Consider the following 19647-nt stretch of genomic DNA (forward strand, 5'->3'; position numbering starts at 1 on the left):
AGGCCAGACTTATTGGTTTTGCCAGTGATTGCTCCTAATTTCCAATTGGCTTGCATTGAGCATATTTTCCTGTTGAACACTGTGGGAATATTTTCCAGCTCTTTGCAAATTTCGAACTATGCGTCCTTTTGTCTTGTTTTTTTTACATTTTTCTTATTACATTTTATCATTGTAATAATACTTTGTGTGGGCTTTCACTTTCTTCATTTAATAAATTATGTTGTTTGGTGCATGTGTGCTTTCTCTGGGATTGCCTTGCTTCTCAATTCGGGGTTTCAGAGCTAGTCCAAGGTTATCCTTGCTTACCTTTGAGGGTATTGTGACTAGACAGTATGGGAGCTCAGTCATAGTTCACGTCTAGATTATTTTTATCTTTCACCTTTGCATGTCAGTCAATTCCCTGTGCACCATGTCCCCTGCAATGACTGCCGTCTTTTTTGGGATGCACTTTAAAGTATTCTGTGTCCACTTTGCATGAGGAGTCAAATCTGATTTTCTCAAGTGTTGAAGATTGTTCTGCCTCTTTTATTGAAACGTGTTTCCTGTTGTGTGCTTCTCAAATAAAAGGTTCCACTGCTGACAGGCTCCTTTTAGGCATATCTGGACATCCTTAGTCACTGTGTGGTCAGCAAGATTCCTGCTTTTTTTTAATTCAGAGTTGGTTCCTGGTGCAGACATTCAGGGAAATTAGACAATCTACTCCACATTCCTTTGCCTGGCAGATATTGAGCTCAAATATTTTGTGCTACAGAAACTCGGAGCTAGATTGTCAACTAGACTATAGAGGCAAGCATAGGTCTACTGATCATAATCCCACCTTTAATATATATACATTGTATGTTGTGTTAAGAATAGTAAATCTATACTTACTTCACTATATTTTGGTTGTCTATATTGTTACTATTTTTTTGTCTCACAATACTTAAAACTCGTTATCCTAGCAATATTCATTTTGTGGTACTAAAGACCTTTCAGCCTTGAAAATGAACTGTAGTCCTATACAATGAATTCCATGACACAAATATTTGAAATGTGAGAATTATTTATACTGTAGTCTGCAGCTCAGGAAAATTAATCTTTATTAAAACAAAAGTGTCTGGTTAAAAAAAAAGTGGAACTTTGTTAACACCTTTTCATACCATACATAATTTATACAACTATTTCAACAAAGTGTTCTTTTTGTTTGCCAGCGAATGCATTTTTCATTCTGTACACACAGCATATGTTCTTTACAGAAACCTGGACAAACTTTGACATTTTCTCTGAAGTTTCTTTGCGAGTCCTTAATGGAAACAGGCTGGATCTTCTGGGAGTAGGAGATTGTTTTAAATCACTTTTAACTGCAGAATCTCAAAAACCCCACGCATGTCAAATGCACAGGCTGTAAATTGAAAATCAAGTCTCAAAGGGCAGCTGACCCAGAACCTTCACCAGCTCTGACTCAATCCGCTCCTGCAGTGAAGAAATGAACTCATTGTAACGTTTGAGATTTAATGCAGTTAGAAGGTCAGGCAGCAAAAAATAAACTGAAGCTAACAGCTCTCCGCAACAAAGCTATGGCAAAAACTTACAGGAATAAAAATATGCAAAAAGCAAACTGTCATTCTAGAGACTGCATGTTTTCCAAAAGAGTAAATGAGACTCGGGTATATGAAATATAATATCCTTGACCTAATTTGCTGATCTTGGACTGCGAAATGCTTGGCAATATTTTTGCGCCAGCCCCTGCTCCCTCAAATTTCGGTATACAGGGGATAAAATGTAGGCAAGCGCATTGCTTGAGAGGTTGTGTCTGCCTAGAACATTTAATGATCCGCATGGGGGGGACGCGTATGACTCGGATGGAACAGTCTCCTGCTTTCACAGTATAAACAGCGATCTACAGGGTTTCCAAACAAATTTACATCTCATTCCGGTAAATGTGATCTCTTACTTTTTTCGCAAGTCTCCTGTTTAAACCAGTCTTTGTCCCACTTTTACCTTGAATCACACCAGACTGTTGTTTCCAACTGCCTCCTGTGGCTCATATCCATTCACTTGGAAACATCAGTGACGATAATGTTCCTTTTATCAATGAGTCGCCCATGATATCTCATGTTGTTGATTTTGGACTTTTGTCCTTTGCCCCCTCATCTGTATCATCTAGACTTTGGGCAGAACTCTGAAGATTTAACACTGAGCCGTGTAGGGGCCTGTATGCTTATAACCAACCTAGGTGGAGAAGGTTGCAATACCAAGACTCAGAAAGAGTTTGTGAAGGATCTCTGCATGGAGGCAAATTATTTAGGACAGGGAAGCTTGAAGGTTTCCTGGACAGGTGTCCTTTGATTTGGAATGCATATTGCTACAATATTGACAGTGCCCCTCGATAGAGGCACTGCCTTCCCTTGAAATAGGAGCTTCAAGGAGGGTTTCCACTGTCACTAAAAGGGAGGAGTTTCCCCTTAAGATTTTTAATCTCTTCTTTTTTGATCTGAAGAAATGTGCACAAGCTCCTGGTATGAGGGAAGGTGTTGATCAATGGTAAATTGTGCATCAGGTGACATGCTGGATTGCTAGCACAGCAGTATTGATGTGGTGCATAAAAGGTGCACTGTTAAGGATTACCCTCCCAGGATTGATGGGAGAGCCTGTCAACTGGGATAAAGTGTTCAGATCAAAAACATCCCTTTTGATTACTGGCAAGGGAGCACTGTCATTGCTGCTGAAACTGGCTCATTCGAAATAGGAGAATAGCAGGAAGAGTTGGATGCTAACTGTGGGACTGTGGCACAATCACTGAAACCCTCCCTCCCTTTCCTTCCTGCTTTTAACCATGAAAGCTTTCATCCATTGCTCGATCCTTCAGTACAGTGTTCTAATGAACTACAAGAGAGCTAACATTCAGTATTAATGACAAAACTGTGGCAAACCTGAAGCTATCTTGATGGAATCAAAGCAGTGAAACCTAAAGCGTTTGCTTTAGAAACAAAATTAGGGGGTTCCTTTTGCCACAGAAATTATTGTTTTTATCCTCGAAAACTAAAATGGAGGTACATTTTCTATAAGGTTGAAAGAATTTTCCTCATCTCAAGAAAACATTCTGACATGCAGAGTGAAACATGTACTTCCAACACAAGCATCAGTCTATCAGTTAACTCCCTAGTGATTAACTACAACTTTATCACAAAGTTCTAATGAGTAACAAGAGTACCATTATTCTGAATTATCAACAAAAGTGTGGAACACCTGAACGTTATCTTGATAGAATCAAAGCTGTTAAACTGAAAACCTTTCTGACAGAGCACACTGCAGTAAATGAAGAAATGAGGGATTTATTTTGTCATAGAAACTATGCTGAGCACTGAGAAAAGCTCAAATAAGGTTATCTACGAGCTTTCAAATATTTTTCTCAACTTTTTCAGTAAATTATTCTGACATATAGTGTCAAACCTATACGTCTAAAACCATCAGCATTCTGTCATTAACACCCTAGTAATCAAATGTAGTCTTGTCATCAATGGTGTATTTTCAGATATTGCAGTGGTTGTTAATGATGTCATAGAGCATGTAATAAATGATGTAATACATAGGTAATTAACAGTGTACGATGAGGGCGCAAGTTATAGTTACTTTAGGTGCACAAGTTGTAGTCAGGGCCACTGAAATTATGCAGCAGGCGATGGGCAAATTATGTGACGGGGTTCAGTTAATTATGTGTGCAAGAAATGGTGGATGCATACGATGACACATTTTGTGATAGTATTACTTTATTATTTAGAAATTTTTACACTAATTGTCTGAACAATGATTGCACCTCATTAGTACTCTAACACCGAGCTCTAAAATAAGCAACAGAAAGGTGACCAGTCAGGCTTTGTAAAGAGCCTTCCACTGTGAGGCAACACACATCGCTGTGTTTCAAGTAACTTTCAAACCGTATGAGCTAGAATTTAGTTTTTTTGCAAAATCTGCAGATTATGCAGGAGGTGATGGATTATGTGGCAAATGTTGTAAATATATAATTGTGCAAAAAACACTGCGGCCACACAATCACATGATTCCAGAAACCCTGGTTATGGTTGATTGGGAAAACTATAACTGGTGGTTTTGTTCATTAAAACAGTATGTTTTAACTGACTATTTCACAAAACTGTAACGTCTCTTTACCCTTTATTTTCTGTGATTTCTTTTTTTTTAATTTAAAGTAAGATTATTACAATTCCTAACAACAATATAATTTTAACCTTTAATTTTTCAGTGAAGTTCTGTTTTTTTTTTTTTTTAAAGTAAGATATTTACCACCACGAGCTGCCAGGCCCTGCACCCAACCCCCACACACCCCTCCTGCAAGCTCCCAACTCCCACTATGCACTGCCATTGGGATCTGGGATCGGGCACAGGGCCTGACCTGGCCATACCCTGTGCTCCATCCCCTGTGAGCACCCTACCCCATGCAGCACACTCCCATTGACTGTGTGCACAATGCGGTTGGCCACAAAGCCCGGCTTGCAGTCAGACCCTGCACTCAGCGCCTTGCTGGCACCCAACACCCTGCTGTGTACAGCCTTTGGCTGTGCATCATGCAAGGTTGGACACAGGGCCTGGCCTACAGCCCATCCAGCACTCAACTGCCACAGGCTGACTAAATAATGGTATGATATAATGGGCCTTATTTTAAGTAAGGCAGACTTACTGACTTTGAGTGGGTCAGAACACCAAAATATAATAAATTGGCCTACTGGCTTTATCAAGGTGTCAGTCAGCAAATCGTCTTAGATAAAGCAGACATATCGTCTTTGTAAAAAAATCACCAATAATTATAACCAAATGTAAATTTCATTATTTCATTAATTGTAATGTTTAATATGAGTGATTGTCATAAAAAAGTGAAGTTTTATTTTAAAAAAAGTCTTTAAGTCTTTATTTTCTTTTAACATTTTTCAGCCCACAAAATGCAGTCATAAAAAACACCACAGGGAGGCCCTGCACTACAGCATAAAGCAAGCTTGTAGATTTAATGACCCAGGAGACTTACAGTTTTGTTTGTTTTAATAAAAAAGAAATCACTGGGGGCTTCTGCACTCCCTGGAGTCCCCCACAGCATTACAAAAATGCTGGTGGTGCACCTGCCCCTTCTAGGGACACCAACAGTATCTTAAAAATGTAATTAAGAAACCTTGCAGGACATTATAGGGTGCTCCATTCTGGAGCAGTGAATAATAAAAGGATGGTTCCTGATGCTCAGTTACTCTTCTTTTTAATTTTACATTTTGGGTGCCCCGGTGCTAGTTTGGTTGGGGCAACTGAGGGTTTCTTTAGAAGGACTTTGATGGTTGTATGTTTCCATGGTTATCGGATGGTAGCTGTATGGATGATAGAGCAGAGGATAGGGATGAGGGCCATACTGATAGAAATTGCTCCTTTGTTGAAGGCGTGGTGGTGCAGGTGTCTGCTAGGACCCCAGAGTGATTGGTCTTCAGGATTGTTGTGGTTTCCTTTGTGCTAATGGGGTCCCATGTGTGATTTTGTTGACTTCCTTTGTCACTGGGAGGCCTCTGGAGAGGGGAGGTTGCAAGTGGGAACTTGCTATCCATGGTTGCAATATTTCTGCAGGAAAAAGTTGGGAGGTTGTTGCACAAATCTTGTGATCAGTTCCTTTTCCCATGATATCAGTGGAAGGGGTAAAGTATTTCACAACTGCGAAGATTTCTTCATTGCTGTTGGAGATGGTGTTCATTTGTTTGACTAGGTCCTTCTTCTAGATTTCAAGGATGAACTGGTGGCACCTCCACTGAGAGACATTTAAGACCTATTTTTACACTTCCCCTTTGCTGGATCTTCATTTCCATTCCAGTTGTTTGCAGTGTCATTTGGAGGTATTATATTTCCAAGCTGGCTTGCGCTCAGGTATTTGCTGTGTTGCTTGGATTCACGGGGGTCAGAGTGTCAGCACAGTTAGTGATCAACTTGTTGATGTTCTCAAAGTCGCATGCCTATGGGTTCCAGTTTGTTCTGGTGTAGGATGGTCATCCAGTCCACCTCTGTTAGGTTGTTCCAGTTTCAGGGTGCTTAGACCAATGTGAGAGCTCTTCCAGTAGAAGCAAAAAGCTGTTTCTGCTGGATGGGAGCACATACCTTTTTCTTTCCTGCCAGTTGTCTCAGGAGCAGGGAAACAGAGAATTGCTCCCACCCAGCAGAAGCAAAAGAAAGCTTGTCCTGCTGAATGTTATCAATGTTGGCTACCGCTGCACCTAGAAGGGGAGTTACAAGGCCTTCAACATTGGCAATGCTATGAGGTGCACTGTATAAGCAACAGGGCACCTCAGTTTAAAAAAAAAAGATGTCCGACATCTGCAGGGCCCTACAGAAGGGGGCTGCTTGTAAGGTGCAAGAGTGGTAATGGGGGCCCTAGGTGCCCCCAAACCCTCAACTTAAAAAAATGTTTCTGTCCTTTGAGGCTCATGCAGTGATTTGCAAAGAGCCGGTGGGGCCTTGGGGACCTTGGGGCTCGTGTAGAGGTCCCCAACAAAAAATAAAGATGTGGAGGCCCTGGATGTGCATCAAGTGTGTATACAAAGTTACCTGATTAATGCGGGCTATCATATATACAAGTACATTGATTTAAGAAGTAGATTAGGGTATCTCGTTTGTTGCGACTGGATGTAGGACAAAGTAGTAATACATTACTTTGAGTTGCTGCAGCGCCTTACTATTGACATTTATCAGACAGATAGAGAAGAAAGGAGCCACACCGAGCATTGGAGTGTTGAAACACTACATTTTTGGAAGAATTTTGCGCGTAGAAAACACGAAGAGCTGCATATTCTGTGGAATTTAAAATCCCTTTACATTTGTAGTGGAGGCAAGTTTTACTCATATAATACAAATGGGACTAATGGAATGCTTGACCATTTTGGGAGCACATTGGGACAGCGGAGTGGGTGCCATACCTCTATGGACACAGCACTTGGGGTAGATGAGAATCATTTTCACTTTACGATGTGTTATCTTTAGAGTGGATTGCATGCAAGTGTTTGAACTATGCACTACCCACCATTCTTTTTATTGATGTGGTCTTACTGCAATTCCTAAATTAATGGGCAAAGCACAGAAATGGATTAGTGTGGTAATAAATTATTGTGTGAAATTACTTTAAAAGCTTGCTAGTTCGCTCACTGGGGAGCACACTCACATGATATATACATTTATGTTATTAATTTTGGATATCATATAGGAATCAATTTCTGTTAATTACAGCCTTGAAGTCAAAGTGAAGATTGGTCGCATGATGAAACACGTGTTGGCTGAGTCGGATGCAATTGAAGAAATGATGCAATAAATACAAGAGGATTTATTACTTGTGAAACTACGGATAAGAACTTTATTTTGTACACGAGTGCCTTGGAGAGTGTTGGCCAAGTTTTTCCTTAAGGAATTTTGGGGGAGTAGGGTGTTTTCTTCACTTCCAGGAGCACCGTGAGAACTTTTTGATGCCATAGAATACTTGGGTGTGACACTAGTGAGCGCCATTCCTTATTAAAAACACCCTGCTGTGCTTGTCATATACAATCTCACACTGATAACACACAACTGATACTGTCCCTCTAGGACAAAATACCCAACACCAGGAACAAGTTCATCACATGCATGACAGAAGTAGCCACCTGGATGAAATTATTTGCCTCAAATTGAACCCGCACAAGATTGAGGTGGGGAACAACATCTCGCCTAAGGAGTCCACCTGGTGGCCCACATACCTTGGACCCACTCTCACATTCTGCTCACAAGCGAGAAACCTTGGAAGCGTCAAAAACAACAAACTGAATATGACCACCCAAGTTACCTCAGTGGACTCGGCTTGCTTCAAAACACTAAGGATGTTGAAGAAAATCTTCAAATGGCAACACTAGGAAAATAAACTTAGGCCCTCATCACCAGCTGAATAGACTTTGGAAATATCTTCTACGCAGGGATTACCAAACAGCTCCCAAGAAGATAGCAGACCATTCAAAATATGCAGTCAGACTAGTCTTCAACTCCCTCACCGAGTCCACATCACACCATACTTTAGGGAACTCCACTGGCTCCTGATACACAAACGAGCACACTTAAAACTCCTCATCCACCTACAAAACTCTCCACAACACTAACCCTGTCTACCTAAACAGCTGCATCCACTTCATCCAACCTTCCAGACAGCACCACTCTGCTGATCTTTCACTAGCACATAATCCACATATACACAGAAGCAGAGCAGGGGGCTGCCCCTTTTTGTGCTTTGTTCCTAAGCACCAAGGGACTATAAGATAAGGATGACCATCTGGACTGTGCCCACAAACTTAACTAACTTCAATGAGGCCTGCCTTGTCACAGGCAGATGTAACTAACACCTGGGACTGTCCCCAAACCCTTTGTCCTTTTAGACAGTAAGGCACCAATCCTAGTGGAAAAGGAGCTGACACCAGAACCCGTTTTGAGTGATGACAGAAGAGTGGTTACTCATTTCCCCTGCCACACCTCTAGAGTGGGCACACGGGCTCTGCACAGGAGAAGAAAGGTTCTGCCATGTTGGCTTGAGATAGAGAGGAATACTGTGGAATAGCTTACAGTAAGGCAAAAAGGAACTGCTGCAAAAGTGAGTCGGGTTAGGCCTGGGAACTATTTACCTTTTGTTTAGTGAGGGATCACGAGTCACAGGCTAGTACCAGGAAGATATGTGCCCCCCCAGCACCCTATTCAGAACACTTCTCCTTTGGAAGATAGAAGAAGGACTGCACCTGCTATTAGAACCGGGGAGGACAGCTAAAAGGCTGGACTCATTCCCATTTGTATCCAGGACAAAGAAGTGGACTCCAAGGGTCAGTTGGCTGACTTCCTGCTAAGCTACAGGGACATACAAAGTTGTTAGAAGCCCTTCTCCTGAAGAGTCCAGGTGATCAGTTCCAACTGAACCTGCCCTGGAACCTGCTGATGGCTTCTGCTGGAACGAGTCTTGACCCCCAAGTGCACTTACAGAGGTCATGTGACTCTTGGCTGTGTCAAAGTGTGCTCCTTCTAACACACTGAGAAACCTGAGACTTAGAAAATGTTGGTTTTCAGAGAACTCTGGAGTACCGGGACAAATCTAGCAGGTTAATCTGACAAAGGTGCATTGCCTTTGGGCCAAAGATTCAGGGTGCTTTCACTCTGAACTTTTCTGTATCTGCAAATCAGTGTTAGTGGGACATCATAGAGAGGGTATTAGGTCTTGTAGAACAGCTTGCAGCCTTGTCTTGCAATAGAAATCCAAGATCCTAAAAAGTTACAATGTCCGAATGTAGAAATCTTCACCATGTGAAGGCGCCAACTGTACCTGGCCAGTAATGGACCTTCCTTGGGCATGAATTTTGAATTTCTCCAACTCAGAGCTTTCCTGCTAAAAGTCAATAGGTTCACAGGGATCCTGTCATATGACCTACTGACCGCCTAGAGTTCTTCTCAGCCACATCCTGCTGCCTTGCCCCACTGAAGACTTTTGACTTCCATTTCAGAGTAAAACATTCAATGCCCCTTATTGTGTTTTTACTATCATTTGGCCTATAAATGATCACTGCACCTAGCAAAAATAGTAGGCATTAATATTTAAGGTGGACTACCATTCACTTCAACTAATAATCAACTTTCTCACAATAAGCATGACTGAGCTGCTTCAAAAGGCCTAGGACCATTGATGCACGAAAGTCTGTTTTAAAATTTAGTATTGCATGTTTGTAGAGGAAGGGCAGATTTTTTATTTTAGTTTTGTAGGTTTAGTTTGTGGTTTTATGTTGGCTGGAAATGACCCTTTCTGCATGGTCACCCCCAAACTTTTTACCCTTCTTCTGCCTGTTTTTCTGCCTCATTGTTGCTTACTTTTAAGATTCTGGGAACTTAACCACTGCTGACCAGTGCTAAAGTGTAGGAGGTCTGTACTCCAAACATGGTAACATTGGCTTCTCTATATTTGGCATATTTAAGAATTTACTTGCAAGTCCCTAGTAAAGTTTACTATGTGTGCCCAGAGCCCAGTGGTGTAACAAATGCCCCTGCACCTGCACAGTGAGGGGCCCCCAGCTCTAGGGGTCCCCCTCACCACAAACACTGTGCACAGGTGGCATGCCCTTGACTCTGTCCATGGGGGAGGGTGCCCTCTCAAGGTACTTTGCAGGGGGGCCCTCTCAAGTTTCATTACACCAGTGACAGGGCCTGTAAAGTAAAAGCTACTAGTGGGCCTGTAGGACTGATTGTGCCAACCACTACAGGTGCCCTCCAAACATATCTCAGACCTGCCACTACAGAGCCTGTATGTGCAGTTTTAAACTGCCATTTCGACCTGACAAGGGTACCCACTTGCCAGGTCCAAACCTTCCTTTTTAATACATGTAAGTCCCCCTAAGGAAGGCTCTAGTTACCCCCAGGGCAAGGTGCAGTGTATTTAAAATGCTGGACATATACGTTTAAGTTTAACTTCTCCAGATAGTGAAAAACTCTGAAGCCTGGTTGCTCTGTGCCAAGCTACCAGAGGACCAGCACAGGTTAATTTAGGTTGTGTATCTGACTTACCCTGACTAGGATTGTGGTCTCTACTTGGACAGGGTGCATATCTCGGCCAACTAGAGATCCAATTTCTAACAAGGTTGAAGCAGGCAACTTCAGCTAATGTCTCAAAATATCCAAATGTACTAAATTCATTTTCCCTATCATCATCAAGTCCCTGATTTGCATGTTAAAGCAATTAACAATTGAGAATTCACAAGCAAACTTAAACACATACACAGCCCATTGTGCGTTACTTATGAGATGTGGTAGCCAAGCGTGGTTCAACTTGTCACTCCTGTTTTATTATAAAGCCTAGGGAGAAGGAAATATTGAAATTTGTGCAGAAGGAGTTTGGGAATGTAATGGCTTGCTGAATTTGAAAGCTAAAGGCCTGGCATAATAATTGCTGGAAACCTAACAAACTCATGATTAGAGCCACAAAGTCAGTGATTTAGGGCCAGATGTAGGAAGCCTTTTGCGCCTCGCAAACTGCAAAAAACGCAGCTTGCGAGGCGCAAAAGGCCAAACGCGATGCACAACTGCAAATTGCGAGTCGGTACCGACTCGCAATTTGAGGCTGCGACTCGCAAATAGGAAGGGGTGTTTCCTTCCTATTTGCGACTGCATCGCCATGCTGAGTTGCTTTGGGACCGCGAATGCGGTCGCAAACCAACTCGCAGTTACCATCCACTTGAAGTGGATGGTAAGTCATTCGCGAAAGGGAAGGGGTCCCTATGGGACCCCTTCCCCTTTGTGAATGTCAAAAAAAATATTTTTTCAGAGCACTCTACTCTGAAAAAACCGAAACTAAATGGTTTAGGAATTTTTTCGTTTTGCAGCTAGTTTTTTTTTTTTTTAAAGGAAAACGGGCTGCAAAAAGAAAAAAAAAACTGCTTTATTCAAAAGCAGTCACAGACATGGTGGTCTGCTGTCTCCAGCAGGCCACCACCCCTGTGAGTGCTTTGACTCGCTATGGGGTCGCAAACTGCGACCCACCTCATAAATATTCATGAAGTGGGTCTTTGCGACCCCATAGCGAGTCGCAGAAGGTGTCTGAGACACCTTTCTGCATTTCGTATTGCGAGTTGCAATTTGCGAGTCGCTATGATTCGCAAATTGCAAGTTGCAATTTTATACCTACCTACATCTGGCCCTTTATTCTTAAATGTATAGTCATGTAGGAAAAGAGAGGATTCAAGAAGATGTTAGGGTAGTATTAAAAGATAAAAAAATGTTGTCAAATTATTTTTATTGATATTTTAAGCACAGAAAGCACAAAATTGCTTTGACTGCATTAACATCAAGGCCTTATAACAAAGCTGAAGGACATATTCAGGAGTATAGGGTAGACGAGAAGCATCTTTATTTCTGCCAGCCAGGATTTTAGCCCAGTAAGTCCTATTTGTCGAGCAGACCCACCGGATATGTTGAACGTCACTCAGGAGGCCGCAATCCCACCAGCATAAGTCAGAGTTATAGGGAAATATTTTCCCAAGTCTGACTGTCTAGAGGTACCAGTGAGAAAGGACTTTGTAGTGAGCTTCTCAAACGCCTAGCGAGTGGTTATACTTATAAATATCTCTTCAGTGGGTCTTCCATTGTTTGTCTGTCTGTAATTGGAATTAAGAGGGTGCGTTCCCAAAATTAAGCATGAGTAGGTGCATTGAGTTGACATCAATATTGAATACAGAAAAACAGATATTCCTCTGAGCGGAGCCCATCTGTCTCACAAACCTCTCAATAGGAAGCAGATCCCTTGTGGCCGGGAGGCGGAGAGCGCATTGCGTGACCCAATGTTTCACTCGAGTATATCAAAATAGCTCATTAGTGGGTAGATTCCTACAGCAATTTCAAAAGTTATTATATCACTTCCAAGGTACAGATCAGGAATCATTAGGCAGCCACCCTGTCACCATAGATCAAATGGGCCAAGTTTAAGTGCTGGCGGGAAATCCACATTATCATGGATAGGCATATATGGAGAGCGGAAAGTGTCAGTTCCATGTGTTTTAGTCACCTTGTCCTACAAGTTCAACATGGCAGCTATCGGAGTGTTAAGGTAAGCGTTGGAAGGGCGAGTATGTTTGGGCTTCCATAGGACATCCCAAAATGTTTTACCTACCATCGCTCTATCCATATGGAGCCAAAGTTTAACAGATTCCCTAAGGGACCACTCCAAGACCACTTTTAGTTGGCCTGTGTTGTAATAAGAGACCAGGTCTAGTCGTGCCTGACTGACAGTTTCTTTGGGAAGTATCAGCAATCTAAGAGAAAGGTCGGCTCTACAGCCCTGACATATAAATTGTGTTATTAGAGTATGAGTAGTCGAAAATAAATCTCTGTATGGTTCGATAGGGAGCCTTTCGAAGTGATACAGAAAATGTAGTAGTACTGTAATTTTGACCATGTTAATACGACCCAGCCAAGACAAATATAAAGGGGCCCGATGCCTGAAATTGAGCCATAATTGTCAAAGTAGGGGTGGGTAGTTAGCTGCATATAAGTCAGTCAACTTGAGAGTAATATTTATACCAGAATATGTGATCTCTTACTTCTCCCATTGGGAAAGAAAGAGGCCACTAGCTCCTCCATGTGTTTTAAGGGTATGGTCAGATTGAGCATACGTGATTTTTGGAGGTTAACTTTAAAGCCTGTGACTGCTTCGGACAGTTGGACTCTTGTAAGGCTGATAGCAATGTGTGAGGAGATGTGATAAGGAAAAGGACATCATCGGCTAATAGAGATATTTTATGTTCATCAGGGTCAAATAAAAGGCCAGAGATTGAGGTTCGTATCCTAGCTGTGAGAAGTTCTATACTTATTGCAAAGAGTAGCAGAACCAGGCAGCATCCCTTCCACGTTACTTTAGTCAGCTCAACGTATTCAGAAATCAAATTGTTCATTAGGACTCGGGATCCAGGGCAGGTATAATTAGCATCAGATCAGTCAAGGAGATAAAGTGTTCCCCAAAGCCAAATCAATGTAGGGTATGGAAAAGAAAGTTCCAGTCTATGTGGTCAAAGGCCTTTTCGGCAACGAGCGCTAAGAAGAGCATTGGGATCTTTTTGTGGCCATCTCTACTAGGTGGAATGTCCTACAGAGGTTGTCATGGGTTTGCCTCCTTTTGATAAATCCAGATGGGTCCGGATGTATTAATACTGGCATGATATCTTCCAACCTGGTGGCCAACATTCTATTAGAGCTTAGCATCAAGATTTAATATAGCTATTGGCCTACAGGAACAACAAGCATGAGGGTTCTTTCCAGGCTTAGGAATGACAGTTATAAGGGCTTTGCTCATTGAGGGAATGACTGCGTGAGTGTCCGCTATATGATTAAATAGCATAGTTAGGTGAGGGACTAGGTTGGAACTGAAGGATTTGTAAAAGTGTGCATTCAACCCGTCCAGCATAGGTGGTTTGTGGAGTTTAAGTGAGGTACAGACAGCTAGTACCTCTTCTCTGGTAATAGGTTTATTAAGCATCTCCTGGACACCGGTGGGATCTGTGGAAGCAGGGACCCATCAAGACATGCTCTTTGGTCATCATCATTAGTAGGGTTTGCGGTGTACAGATGCTTATAAAAGTCTCTGAACATAGCAGCCTCACCCTTTTCAGACGTGTTTGATACCCTGGCATCTCGCTGTATTGGGGGTATGTACTCCCTTTCTTGTTTAACCCTTAATAGGTGCGCTAATAAGAAGCCTACTTTGTTGCCCTGTTCATAGGTGGTCTTTTTAAGGCATATGTGTGTCAACTTGGCCCTGTTGGCAAAGATGGCTTTGAACTTCCCCACAGCACCATTTCCCACCTCTGAAGAGAAAGGGAGGGTTTTGCTTTATGTGCAGCCTACGTTTGCAAAAGGTCAGACTCCAATAGCAGTCACTCTTTAGTGTTTTGTTGTGTCAGTGTAGAAAGCAAGCAGATGCACTTCCCCTGATGACAGCTTTAAAAGCGTCCCAGTGTTTGGAGTGAGATGTGTCATGAGGTCTGTTCAGAGTGAAAAAATTATTTTATTGTCCTACATAGTTCAGTCCTGGTTGATTGATCTCTCATTAAGATATAGTTAAAAAACCACCTGCATTAGCTGAGGTGTGGTGTTTGCTAGTATGGCTTGTAAGAAAGTACCATCTTGCCTGGCATGTTAACCCCATTTTTTAATTGTGTGTCAGTTTGTTTTTGCCTGTGTCACTGGGATCCTGCTAGCCAGGACCCCAGTGCTCATAGTTTGTGGCCTATATGTGTTCCCTGTGTGGTGCCTAACTGTGTCACTGCTTTTAAAATTGTCACTGCAGGCTAGTAACCATTTTCACCAATTCTGATTGGCACACTGGAACACCCGTATAATTCCCTAGTATATGGTACCTAGGTACCCAGGGTATTGGGGTTCCAGGAGATCCCTATGGGCTGCAGCATGTCTTGTGCCACCCATAGGGAGCTCAGACCAATATTACACAGGACTGCCACTACAGCCTGAGTGATTTTCACAGGCATTTTACACTGCACTTAAGTAACGTATAAGTCACCTATATATCTAACCCTCACTTAGTCAAGGTTAGGTGCAAAGTTACTAAGTGTGAGGGCACCCTGGAACTAGCCAAAGTGCCCCCACATTGTTCAGGGGAATTTCGAGTGTGGGGACGCCATTACACATGTGCACTACATATAGGTCAATACCTATATGTAGCTTCACAATGGTAACCCCGAATATGGCCATGTAACATGTCTAAGATCATGGAATTGTCCCACCATGCCAAATCTGGTATTGGGGTTCCAATTCCCACCATGCCAAATCTGGTATTGGGGTTCCAATTCCATGTATCCCCCGGGCTCCAGCATGGACCCGAGTACTACCAAACTAGCTCTCTGGGGTTTTCTCTGCAGCTACCACTGCTGCCAACCCAAAGACAGGCTTCTGCCCTCCTGGGGTCTGGGCAGCCCAGTCCCAGGAAGGCAGAATAAAGGGTTTCCACTGAGAGATGGTGTTACACCCTCTCCCTTTGGAATTAGGTGTTAAGAGCTGGGGAGGAGTAGCCTCCCCCAGCATCTGGAAATACTTTAAATGGCACAGATGGTGCCCTCCTTGCATAAGCCAGTCTACACCGGTTCAGGGATCCTCCAGCCCATGCTCTGGTGCGAAACTGGACAAAGGAAAGGAGAGTGACCACTCCCCTGTCCATTACCACCCCAGGGGTGGTGCCCAGAGCTCCTCCAGGGTGTCCCAGACCTCTGCCATCTTGAATGCAGAGGTGTGATGGCACAATGGAGGCCTCTGAATGGCCAGTGCCAGCAGGTGATGTCAAAGACCCCTCCTCATAGGTGCTTACCTGGTTAGGAGGCTAATCCTCCTCTGAGGGCTATTTAGGGTCTCTCCTGTGGGTTTCTCATCAGATAACAAATGCAAGAGCTCACAAGAGTTCCTCTGCATCTCACTCTTCAACTTCTGCCATGGATCGACTGCTGACTGCTCAATGATGCCTGCAAAACCACAACAAAGTAGCAAGAAGACTACCAGCAACATTGTAGCGCCTAATCCTGACGGCTTTCTCGACTGTTTCCTGGTGGTGCATGCTCCAGGGGCTGTCTGCCTTCACCCTGCACTGGAAGACAAGAAGAAATCTCCAGTGGATCGACGGAATCTTCCCCCTGCCAACGCAGGCAACAAACTTCTGCTTCACCGGTCCTCTGGGTCCCCTCTCATCTTGACGAACGTGGTCCCTGGAACACAGGAGCTGAATCCAAGTGACTCCGACAGTCCCCTTGGTGAAGGTAAGTCCTTGCCTCCCCACACCAGACAGTAATCCTGTGTACTGCATGAAATGCAGCTGCTAGGGCTTCTGTGCACTTCTGCAAGGAATCCTTCATGCACAGCATAGCCCAGTTCTCCAGCACTCCGTTCTGCATTGCTCAACTCGCTAAGTTGACCACCGGCTTCGTGGGACCCTCCTTTGTAGTGTTGAGATGACCACTTTGCTCAGATTTCTTGAACACCTGTTCAAGTGCTTCTGCGGGTGCTGCCTGCTTCTGCATGGGCTCTCTGTGCTGCTGAGCGCCCCCTCTGTCTCCTCCTCCAAGGGGCAACCTCCTGGTGCTTCCCGGGCCTGTGCAGCACCCATTCACTTCAACCGTGACTCTTGCAGCTAGCAAGGCTTGTTTGCGGTCTTTCTGCGTGGAACAACTCTGCATCCTCCACCACGCCGTGGGACATCTTCTGTGCAAAGGAGAAGTTCCTGGCATCTTCCGTTGTTGTAGAATCTTCAGCTTCTTCCACCCTGAGACAGCCCTTTTGCACCTTCATCCGGGGCTTAGTGGGCTCCTGCCCCCCCCGGACACTTGCGTGACTCTTGGACTTGGTCCCCTTCCTTTGCAGGTCCTCAGGTCTAGGAATCCGTCTTCGGTGCTTTGCAGTCTGTTGTTGTCCTTGCAGAATCCCCTATCACGACTTTAGTGTGTTTCTGGGGTAGCAGGGTAATTTTACTCCTACTTTTCAGGGTCTTGGGGTGGGGTATATTGGACACCATTAGTGTTTTCTTACACTCCCAGCTACCCTCTACACACTACACTAGGCCTGGGGTCCATTCGTGGTTCGCATTCCACTTTTGGAGTATATAGTTTGTGTTGCCCGTAGGCCCATTGTATCCTATTGTTTTCTACAGTGTTTGACTACTTTTCTAACTGTTTACTTACCTGATTTTGGCGTGTGTGTATATTTTGTGTATTTTACTTACCTCCGAAGGGAGTATATCCTCTGAGATATTTTTGCCACATTGTCACTAAAAAACAGTACCTTTATTTTTAGTAACTCTGAGTATGGTGTTTCTTATGATATAGTGCTATATGATATAAGTGGTATAGTAGGAGCTTTGCATGTCTCCTAGTTCAGCCTAAGCTGCTCTGCTATAGCTATCTCTATCAGCCTAAGCTGCTAGAACACTACTAATCTACTAATAAGGGATAACTGGACCTGGCACAAGGTGTAAGTACCATCAGGTACCCACTATAAGCCAGGCCAGCCTCCTACATTGGTGGTGCAGCAGTGGGATAAGTATTTGTAACTGCATTACCACTTTGTCATTGGTGCTTTTCATAAAAAAACATATGCCAAATACTTCAGAATATACACAGTTAACCTAAACAGTTTAACTTTCCTTCTATAAACTTTCTAAAAAGTTTTAGAAACGTTTTCAAAAGTTTTAAAAAGTTTTTCTCTTTTCTCTAAACGTTTCTAAACTTTTTTCTCTCTGTCCTAACCCCTTTCTAACAATCATGCCTGCAGTAGAACTTACTCCCACAGTTGTCCAGGCAACCTATGGTAGTTTAAACTTTAAAAGTTTGAGGGGTCTCTGCATTGAAAGAGGTTTAAGTATTGGTAAGAATCCTACCAAAGATCTTCTCCTTAGCCTTCTCCTAAAAAAGTGACCAGAATCAGTCGGGCCCATCCCAGGATCAGGAGATAGTGGAGGGGGGGTACCCAGCAAGATTCAGAGGAGTCCCTGGAGGATGCTGGGGAGGGTTCTTCCAAAGACCTGCCTGCTAACAGGCCATCTAGTGACACTGGTAGTGGGAGGGGGTCACACACTAGTAGGGCACCTTTCACTCCTAAAGGCCAGGTTACTAGAATCCAGCCAGTTAGGGACAGGTCTCACTCTGCCAATTCCCAGATTTCTTCTGTGTCACAGAATTCCCAAACCTCCCACCCTGAGGATAACATTATGGAAAGGGAACTCAGAAAGCTGAGGTTGGAAGAGGCCAGGCTGAAGCTAAAACAGCAGCAGCTGGCCTTAGACAGGGAATTTCTGGATGTAGAGAGGGAAAGGCAGAGGTTGGGGTTAATTCCCCATGGTGGCAGCAGCAGTGTTTTCTATAGCAGTCCTGTGAGAGAACAAGATTGCAGAAACCTGCATAAGATAGTCCCCCCTTACAAGGAGGGGGTGACATTAACAAGTGGTTTGCTGCACTTGACAGGGCCTGTATGTTACAGTTGGTCCCTCAAAGGCAGTGGACTGCTATCTATCTTGTGGCTATCTTTCACTGGTAAGGGTAGGGATAGGCTCCTTACTGTCAGAGAAAGTGATGCGAATAACTACAAAGTTTTGAAAGTTGCACTCTTGGATGGAGTTGGTTTAAACACTGAACAATACAGGATTAAGTTCAGAGACACCAGAAAATAGTCCTCTCAAGACTGGACAGACTTTGTAGACTGTTCAGTGAAGGCCTTTGAGGGTTGGTTACATGGCAGTAAGGTAACTGACTATGAAAGCCTGTATAATCTAATCCTGAGAGAGCATATTTTGAACAATTGTGTGTCTGATTTGTTGCACCAGTACTTGGTAGACTCAGATCTGACTCTCCCCAAGAATTGGGAAAGAAGGCAGACAAATGGGCCAGAACAAGAGTGAACAGAAAAGTTCATACAGGGGGTGACAAGGATGGCAAGAAGAAGGATGGTAAGTCTTCTGACAAGGGTGGGGACAAAGATAAAAAACATTCGGAGTCTTCATCAGGCCCACAAAAAGCCTCTGGGGGTGGTGGGTCCAAATCCTTTTCTCAGAATCAGAAAAAGCCATAGTGTTATTTAAGTAAAGTAAAAGGCCACTGGGCAAGTGATTCCGCTTGTCCAAAGAAAAATACCAAGACTCCCACTACCACAACCCCAACTGCAACCTCTAGTGCCCCTAGTAATAGCAGTGGTGGTAGGAAGTCTACTACAAATAGCCAATCTAAGGGTGTAGCTGAGCTCACGATTGGTAGTGTAGTTGGGGTTGGTCTTGTTAGGGAGACCACAGAGGCTGTTTTAGTCTCTGATGGTGGTATTGACTTTGCCAACTTGGTTGCTTGTCCCCTTAATATGGATAAGTACAAGCAACTTCCCCTAATACATGGTGTTGAGGTTGAGGCCTACAGGGACACAGGAGCTAGTATAACTATGGATATAGAGAAACTGATTCACCCTGATCAACACCTACTTGGTCAGCAGTACCAAGTGACTGATGCTCACAATAACACACTTACCCACCCCATGGCTGTTGTGAATCTCAACTGGGGGGGGCGGGGTTACTGGTCCAAAGAAAGTTGTGGTAGCCATTGAATTACCTGTAGATTCCTTACT

General features: G+C 43.5%; 1 protein-coding gene across 3 annotated transcripts in view; it reads right to left on the bottom strand.

Annotated features, from left to right (window-relative positions):
* Positions 1 to 19647, bottom strand: part of RPH3A (rabphilin 3A) — a 756965-nt gene that overhangs the window by 31075 nt on the left and 706243 nt on the right. Inside the window, exon 20 of one of the 3 annotated variants that reach the window (XM_069214807.1) lies at positions 1332 to 1452. The exons of the other annotated variants lie outside the window; for them this stretch is intronic. Coding sequence (XP_069070908.1) covers positions 1442 to 1452 — 11 coding nt within the window. The 3' untranslated portion in view covers positions 1332 to 1441. Of the gene's footprint in view, positions 1 to 1331; positions 1453 to 19647 lie in introns of those variants that run through there. 3 annotated transcript variants of the gene reach the window in all.

This window comes from Pleurodeles waltl, chromosome 11 (genome assembly GCF_031143425.1).
Source record: "Pleurodeles waltl isolate 20211129_DDA chromosome 11, aPleWal1.hap1.20221129, whole genome shotgun sequence".
NCBI lineage: Eukaryota > Metazoa > Chordata > Amphibia > Caudata > Salamandridae > Pleurodeles > Pleurodeles waltl.